This window comes from Sycon ciliatum, unplaced genomic scaffold (genome assembly GCF_964019385.1).
Source record: "Sycon ciliatum unplaced genomic scaffold, ocSycCili1.1 SCAFFOLD_2580, whole genome shotgun sequence".
Classification (NCBI taxonomy): domain Eukaryota; kingdom Metazoa; phylum Porifera; class Calcarea; order Leucosolenida; family Sycettidae; genus Sycon; species Sycon ciliatum.
Genome location: NW_027044505.1, coordinates 1 through 9,000, shown reverse-complemented (window position 1 = coordinate 9,000; position 9,000 = coordinate 1). Strand labels below are relative to the sequence as shown.

The following is a 9,000-nucleotide window of genomic DNA, read 5'->3' as shown; positions in this document are numbered from 1 at the left end:
CATGCCGGCGGCCGACATACGCGTGCTTCGGTTCCTGTCCCTGGAGATGATACTTGCTACAGATCTGGCCAAGCATTTCGACATGATCCGCACGTTCAAGGCGAATGTGTCCAACGGCAAGATCTTCATGAAGACACGCGAAGATCGTCTTAGCGTCATGCAGATGTGCATCAAGCTGGCGGACATCAACGGGCCAGCCAAGTGTGGCCCGTTGTATCGCAAGTGGGCCTACCTGATCTGCGAAGAGTTCTATGACCAAGGTGAAGAGGAAGCAAAGCTGGACCTGCAGATCTCACCGTACATGGATAGGCACAACCCTCTCCTGCCCAAACTGCAGACGTCGTTCATCGTGAACCTCCTGCAGCCGCTCCTGGCGGCGTACGCTAGTGCTGGCTTCATGCCCGGTCCGTATGAGCTTAATGAGACGTATGACCTGGACGAGAATGTAGAAGAAGCTGCAGCTGCCAGCACCTGCGGTGATGATCAAGCAAAGAGCACCTTAGGAGAGCTCCACAGCATGGTTGTCAGTCAGATTGTCAAGAATGCTCAAGACAATGAGAATTTCTGGAAAAACGTGATGAAGAAAGAGGAGGAAGAGAAAAAGAAGCGTGAAGACGAATTATTTTCGTCGCCGGCGCCCATGGAAGTGTAAATCGCTTCGGCTTGAATGAGACTTGAACTTGTATTATTGGAACAGTGACGTGTTATGCGAGTGCACCAAGTAGTCATGTTATCCACTTCTCTCTGTATGGCGGGCACGGCATGTTTATGAAGTGTCCCCGAGAGAAAGAAAGAGAGAGATGACTTGAGACTTACCTGTATATATTTTCCTTGTCTTGAGATGACTTTTATTTAGCACGGTGACGGCTCATGATGTGTGTATCTGTGCCGACCGTCTCCATTGACAAAACCTGCAGCTCTTGACTTGTCTTCTTCGCATTGAGATCGTTAATCCCTGTGCACTCTCTGCACTGCCTATCGAACCTGCGTTGTCCTTTTTCCCTTGTCATCGTCGTTGTTGTCTACACTCTTTACCCAAGCTCTAGTGTCGTACCGAGTGTCTATTATATATTTTTTATGTGCTGAGTGTCGTATCATTTTTATCTCTGGATACTTTGTTACTGCATAGGTCTGTTTAGTGTCGACTAGTGATGATGCTGTCGTACCTAGCTGCTGTATCGTCAAGCAACCCTTCCACTGCTGCCCCTCCATGACCTGGCAATAGCTGTCTTTTCTCTCATGTTGAATTTTGGAATGTCTTTAGGTTTCTGTAGTGTATTGAACGCTGCATCTGTGATTTCATGATTGTCAACGCCGACTGTCCTCTGTGAATACTGGTAGCCTGCCACCTATCTCTCTCTCTCTCTCTCTCTCTCTCTCTCTCTCTCTCTCTCTCTCTCTCTCTCTCTCTCTCTCTCTCTCTCTCTCTCTCTCTCTCTCTCTCTCTCTCTCTCTCTCTCTCTCTCTCTCTCTCTCTCTCTCTCTCTCTCTCCTGCGATGTGTGGATATGCGAGCCTGCTCTTTCCTGTTTTCCTCTCTGAGGAGGCCTGCATGACCATTCTCTGGCTCTGTGGGGGATCGCGTGCATGTGTGTGTGCATATTGGACGTGTGTGTGTGTGCATAATGGGTGTGCGTGTGTGTGTGTGGTGTGCATAATGGGTGTGTGTGTGTGTTGCATCATTGTGCTGCTGAATGAAATCTGGCCATGTGAGTCAAGTTTGTTCCCTACTTCGTACTTCATTCAATTCACAGCCCAGTGCAGTGTTCGCAGGTCTATGGCTGCACAGACTGTCAGTGCCCAGCGTGTACGGTACGCGTGATAATATATCATTGAGCAGCACTATAATTATTATCATTGCTGTGGTACATGTATTAGGGCATTTTGCAAGCCAAAAAGTGGCTGGGCGCCTCTATGATGATTGTACAATCATGTATGTGGATTGTCCATTTTGTCTTGGCCAAAGCACGTGCCAGCAAATCCAGGTGTTTTTCTTTGGCAGGAGTGTTATGTGAGCCAGCCAGTACCTGTGTAGGCTGTAGTGTAGGCTGTATCATAACATCACCAAGACTGGCAAGAGTACATAGGGGGTTATGGTACTCTTGATTTTTACAGTGTTTATGATTGTCCTCTTGGTGTCACAAATAGACTCTATACGTCAGTGATCATGGCGGTAGTTCCGTATAGTATTTATACCACGATTACTCAGGCCTGGCATACCATGTAAATCTACCAGGCAGTAGTCAGACAGGAGTACTACTAGTAGTAGTAGTAAAAAGTACACTACAGAGTCAGCACAAAGAAGAAACAGTCTTCAGATACTACATGTGGTAACCCGCACACATACGTGGTGAATTATTATGATTGTAGAACAATTGTGGTAGCCTATAGCTCAGTAGCTAGGCATGGTACCGTCCGTGCCGGTGGTAGGTGCAACACAACAAACCACAATAGCAAGAGTACATAACTGATAACGGGGGGGGGGGGGGGGGGGTATGTACTCTTGATATTAAATAGATGATTGAACGTCATTGTCAGTTTCATCACGTCAGTCATGGCGTGTTAAAGTGAGTTACTATACAGTGCAGGGAGTTACTATACAGTGCAGGGCGTGCTTGGCAGTCGTGAAAGCCCCCTCCTCCTAGACTAGACTCACTAGACTGGAGTCCTCTGGTTACTGCCCTCTGACTGAGTTCACAGTCCCACTACATAAGTGTGCACTGCCTGTAGAATAGTCTAGTAATAGTATTGTAGATCTACCGTTCAAGGGCACACCTACTACTGACTGGTATTTTCGGGGCACTGGTAATCCCCTATGTACACTTGCCTTGGTGATGTTAAAATATGATTGAATTATTGTTATACTGTTCTTCTTTGCGCTGACTCTGTAAGGAGGCTGTGACCATGGTGACTGTGTGCAGCATTGCTGTCCCGGCCAGCCATTACTGCATTAGTGGCATTACTGCCTGACATACTGGGTCACCGTGCTTGCATTCATGGCACTAATGCAGTGATGGTTTGCTCATCAAGGCACAGACTATTGTGAAGTAAGTAAGTAAGTACATGTAGTTGAGTTCACAGTTTACTTACACGTCACTATAACAATGTCACACTCACAGCATCATGAAAGCAGACTATTACCGTATGTCCGCACCTTTAAAGCCATGGTGGTATATTCGATTATAAACCCAGTCTCAGTTATAAAGCCATGGCTTCCTGAATGAGATGACATTTGTAGTATGTTTTGTAAAAATAAAGGAATTCGTAAAGTTACTGTACTAACGCACTCATAGCCCAGCAGGAAGGGCAAACAAGTGGATTGAGATTGAAATTTCTGTGTGGACTTTGACCTTTATGGCGTGGCGTAGTGGGTGAGTCATTTTGCATCTAAAATAGCTAGGAAAGCAGCGGTGTTTCGAATACCTGTACCGGCATAAGGCCATGGCTTTATAGGCGCTGACATACAGTATAATGGACTGAAATGGTTGAACTCAACTCTGCACTGCACTGACACAGTGTATTGTGGGCGAATGTTGCCATATCTGGCTGTCATTGATGTGAAGTGCTTCTGAATTGCTCCTCAGCTCATGCAGTTTTCAGTTCGATTTCCACAGTGTAGCAAGTAACATGCATGCAGGACGCAGTGGAACAGTACGGTCATGTTGCTATCACCCAACCAGACACAGCCAGTACAATCATGTAGATGGCCTCAACAAGCTATCGCCACTCTCACTGGTAATGGTCCCATGCAATCACAAGCTACATTGTAAACATTGCTTTAGACAGAGTCACAAGTTCAACAAAATAGCAGCACCCAACGTATGTAGTGCTCCACCAGAAACGAACAGGCCATCAAACTATTCACCCATTGGCACAATATCTTAGAACTTAGAACCGGATACAAGGACGATGATGACAACGCCAGAACATTCGAGAACAATGGTCGCAATCAAGAAGGGGTTATGAGGGAGGGATTGGAGAATATCACAGAAAAAAAAGAAAAAAGACAGCTTGGATGCTGTCGCATGCAAACATGTCACGGCACCCCGGGCCTGAATCAAAAATAGAGCAAGTGCTGGCAAGGAATGTAGCCGAGGGAGTGCTGTAAGTGGCGTAGTCCGGTTTGGTCATAATTAGAGGCATTTTTCTGTTGGGGGAGGCATTTTTTAAAACGGTAGTTACGTTTGTCTTCAGCAGTTTTCAAAACATCAGTGGGAGAAAGAGCACAATGACTTCAAGAGAGATAGGCGTATGCTGCGTGCATGTGGTTCTCATAAAGTTGGCGCCCAGTCATGTACAGCAGGGCGCTCCACGTTCAAATTCTACTATGCCACGTGAGTAGTTGCTTGCTCACGGTGACGTTTTAGCTGCAGCCAGGTTTCATTCCAGCCAAGATGAGTATGCACATATGTCAGGCAGGTGATCAACAACTGGCTTGTCTCTAGGAGAGTAACTGTCTAAGCGGAGGGTACGTGCAGTGGCCATAGTGCTTGTAACAGCAGCAGGGTTACAGGAACGTACGCATAGCTACCATACCACACGATACCCAATCAACTAAAGGGAGCTGTTTTGCAAGAGAGATTTCACCTACTCAGCCAGGCCACTGCCTGAAATGGGTGAGACACATCTTTCTCCAACAGCGTACTGAGTGGCATCGGGCTGTGAGAATGGATCTGCCTCAAACGTGTCCGGTTCTGCCGACCCGCCATCTTCTTCATCCTTGTCGTCATTCTCCTTCTGGACGTCGTCATCCTCATCCTGAACATCACATCAGCAGGACATAGGGCCCGGTACATTAAACTTAGTTCCAGTGCATGTGCATGTGTGTGTGTGTGTGTGTGTGTGTGTGTGCGTGCGCGTGTGGTGTGTGTATGTGTGTGTGTGTGAGTGTGTGTGTGTGTGTGTGTGTGCCACCTGTTTGCAGCCAATGTCATTACCACTGCCACACCTGTGACCTCTTTTTCCGGAGCAAAGCTGGGCACCGCCGGCACAACTGCAACTGCAACCGCAGAACATGCAGCTCTAGCTCCGAGCGCCGCACCATCCCATGCCCGACCTGCTCTCGGAAGTTCACACGTCTCCAGTACCTGGCTCAACACAAATGCAAGAAGTAACTCTGCCCTCCTTGCCTCTTTGAGGCACTGCATCACCTTTAGGTGGCAGTTTCAAGGTTTCAAGGTGTGTGTGTGTATGTAACTTTTCTTTCATTTTCCTGGGTGGGGTTACCAACAGCCAGTGCATGCTGGAGTATGTGGTGTGTGCGGGAAAAAAATGAAAAAAGATCAAAAAGTAGGGATTCACTGGCCAGAAAAAGCCACTTCATAGCTGTGTGGTGTAGACCAGGCTGAACTGTGGCGGTCAATTCTTCAGCCTTGCAAGCTGTTGAATGGTGCAATTCCCGCACAAGTTGCTATGGCTTCTGCTGTAGCATCGCTATCATCGCCTCTGGCGATGGGCGTCAAATGGTCAAATGGTGTGTGTGCGTGTGTGTGTGTGTGTGTGTGTGTGTGTGTTCAGTTTGTACGTTGGCCATATCGCCATATCATCATAATTTGTTTTCTCTCATATGGTATAGCACAAACATACCTGTCAACTTCTTAAAAAAACTACGCGACCATCTAATCATCATTCTTACTTTCTTCTCGTTCTCTTCAATGCCGAGTTCTGCCATCAGCTCCATAACGTCGGGTGATATGAGATGACCCTGGCTGCCGGAAAGACCATGCGTTGAGCCACCTAGTGACGGAGCCTCATCATTATCTGAGCCGCCTCTCTCACTCCGCTGCAAAAGAGGAATTCCAAATGGTGATCAACAGCAATATAGGTGAGTGGGTAATGATCAATCTGCATGCCTCACTGATAATAATATCACACGCAACTCGATAGAAAATGGTGAGCACTAACATGATTTATGGCTAAAAGAGGAAGATGGTAGAATTCTCCAGCAGAAAACGACAGCAAGAGAATTAGCGGCGGCAGCACAGTTCATGAAGACTTACCGGTGTGGGCATCGAGTAGACATGGGAGGCCTTGGGTGCTGCAGCGACAGACTGATCTGCAGCAGTGTTACTGTGCTCTGTTGATGTCTCTGCCACTTTGTCAACGCTGACTTTACTGGCCGCTGGACTGGTTTTACCGGACCTTAGCACAGAAGACGGAAAGAGAGAGAGAGAGGGGGGGGGGGGGAGTGAGAGAGAGAGGGGGCACAGAGAGAGAGAGAGAGAGAGAGAGAGAGAGAGTGAGAAGAAGAGAAACGCAATAATTATACTGTAAAAGCAGAAATTTTCGGTGGTGTAGTATTTTCGGTATTCTCCAAAATCGGCGGTTCGGTGGAGGGAAATTTTCGGTAAAACCCGTTTTCCAGGTAAGTGTACTAGCACTAAAATGTATACAGTACAGGTTGTACCAAAATTTTCGGTGCGTTTTATTTTCGGTAATAGTTGTCGGCACCGAAGTTACCGAAAATAAAACACCACGGAAAATTTCTGCTTTTACAGTATTGCATTCTCTGAGATAGCGAGGCTTGGGCAAAATGACACTCAAGCCAGGAAGCAAAAATATCCGTATTTATGATTCGTCACCATATCCGACTATGTCATGCTTGAAACACTCTGTCGTGCGTGGGCTGCAGTTTCCCATTGTTATCGATGATCTGTTGTAAAATAGTATAGTAATAAGATCTGCACAGAGCTCTGCTCGACAATCCCCAATTCGATTCGTGAGAATGCCGCGCTACTGCTGTGGATGTGGTAAGAAGGGACGCTGTGTGAACTGCAGTTGTGTGTCCGCTGTGAAGAAAAATGTTAATTGTTTCGCCTCGCGACCTGTCAAAATCAAGATCTGCCATCAGCAACATCTCTACCATCATCCTGTCCTGTTGGGGTTGGATTGGATCGGATTGGTGTATTTAATGTTGAAGAACAAACAGGCAGTGTTGCCTTATTGCATGGGTTTGGGATATCGGGGAAAGTTGTACCGGTACGCCGAACCACGCCACAGCTATCTCACTGACGCAACCAACTGACTCCGTCACTTGTGCTCGTCCTGCAACTCAGCATGCTGACGTTTTGAAGGATCATACCGGTACGACAACCTCACCATTCGGTTCACTGTATGTACATTTACAACCCGTTCCCTTCCCTTTCTTCACAACTGAAATTAATGAAAGATGGTAACGTATACCCCTCCCCCCCCCCCTCGCTCACCCACCCACAGCTCTCAAAATGGAGGGTCTGGGCGGAATGATCATAGGAGTGCGGCATTGCATGGCTGGATCGATAACACTACCTCTTACCCCTCGCTCGTGCTGTGAACAGACTTGGTTTCACCCATCGGTGAGCTGACTGTCACAACGATATCAACAGCAGCTGATGTTGACTGGGGCTTCTCAGGCACTTCTTCGTAGTTTGGATCTTCAGTTGCCTGGGACGATACAGAGGTGTGTGACGTTGCCACTGCAGCTGGTGGAACGGAAACCTTTGGAATATCATTGGGAATCTAAAGAAAGAACAAGATAAAGGTGATAATGTCCATGTCATACATATCAGCCAAGTACGAGTATATAGCCGGATTGGGTCCCCAGTTGAAATTATAATATCCGCAGCAGTAGCAGCAGCAGCAACGACAGCAGCAGCAGCAGCAGCGGCGGCAGAAGCATAAGCAGAAGCAGAAGCACTCGGCAATAATCTACAACGACAACGGCGGTAACAGCAACAAGTGCAGTTGTGGCCTGTCAGATACAAACATAGCAGAGTTCCCCAAGCTGCCCAGAGTTCATGGTATTCAGCCTTTGGAAACCGCAATGACATATACTCCTAGAATGCCCCTGTGGCATTATAATTCACTAGGTCAGGTTTCAGTCGCAACCAGTACAAATAGCATATCCATCTGAGCTAAAATCATTTACGCCATGCTCCAAGGCCTACATTCCAACATTTTGTTGGATACTTCGAAGTATATGCATTTCATTGTTATGCCATCAAGAAACAAAATCTTAAGTGAATAAATGCGACCGTGACATGGGTGCTCATTAGAATCATTTCACACTAATCTCCGAAACACAGCAACGAATACAGAACGCGCACGCACGCACGCACACACACACACACACATACACACGCACACACGTACACACACACACATACATACACACACACACGTGTGTGTGACATACCTCATTGTACATTGGTTCACCGGTTGTCGGATCACGGGCCGTGGGAGATGCCGAGTCCCTTCCGCCCGCCAGGCTCGGCGATGGTGGCTCGGATGCGGCAGCCAGAGAGGCGCCCTCGGGCTCGAGCGCGGGTGCCGTGCGAGATTTCAGCGTTGCGTTGTTCAGCTCCTGATAGTCCGGTTCCAAGTCGTCATCACCGCCGGGTACCGTCGTGTACAGTGGGTGCGGGATGTTGGCTGTACTCGGAGCAGGTGTACCAAGATGAACCTACACAAGAGAAATGAGCATATGGCAGGAACCAAGGATGTGCGCAAGTGTCCTCGGGTGCAACGCCTGGCACACTGTGCCCTGGTGTGCATGTGCTATAACGGCAAAAAAAAGCTGGTGTGCTGTGCTCAAGAACGATGCAGACTTTCATCGATCCCAGTATCGCAGCTTGCAGGTAAGTGGTATACGTTGGTGCCACAGGGTACTGTACAGTGTACTACATTTATACCGGCGACACTGGTGTTGTTTTAGCAAAAGAATTCCTGTCACTGATACCACTGATAATTTCTCAAATCTGACTGTCGCCAAAACTACGTTGTACCCATCTACAAGTAGTAGTGCAGACACCGTGGCCTACCTGTAGGGAAATTGCAAAAGAACTCCCGGACACACAGCAAAATGTTGACAGCAAATTACAGTATAGGATAATCTGGTCCTAGTAAGTCGTACCAGCATACTGGCTTTGTCCTGATCCGGCGCCACAGACGTAACATCCTGCATCGAGCTGTCCAGGCTCCGGTCGGCAGTGCGATTACGCATCATCTCTTCCAGTGGTATCTG

General features: G+C 47.6%; 2 protein-coding genes across 2 annotated transcripts; one reads left to right on the top strand and one right to left on the bottom strand.

Annotated features, from left to right (window-relative positions):
• LOC135830383 (cGMP-inhibited 3',5'-cyclic phosphodiesterase 3A-like) lies at window positions 1-1,312 on the top strand (the record flags this gene model as incomplete). The annotated part of the gene is given in 1 exon segment (XM_065342643.1): window positions 1-1,312. A coding segment is annotated over 1 exon segment (652 nt), but the record flags the coding sequence as incomplete, so codon positions are not given.
• Window positions 1,313-3,851: 2,539 nt separating this feature from the next.
• On the bottom strand, window positions 3,852-8,997 carry LOC135830384 (FERM domain-containing protein 5-like; the record flags this gene model as incomplete). The annotated part of the gene is given in 6 exon segments (XM_065342644.1): window positions 3,852-4,757; window positions 5,635-5,781; window positions 5,999-6,140; window positions 7,294-7,496; window positions 8,173-8,439; window positions 8,890-8,997. Coding segments are annotated over 6 exon segments (1,038 nt in total), but the record flags the coding sequence as incomplete, so codon positions are not given.
• Window positions 8,998-9,000: the final 3 nt, after the last annotated feature.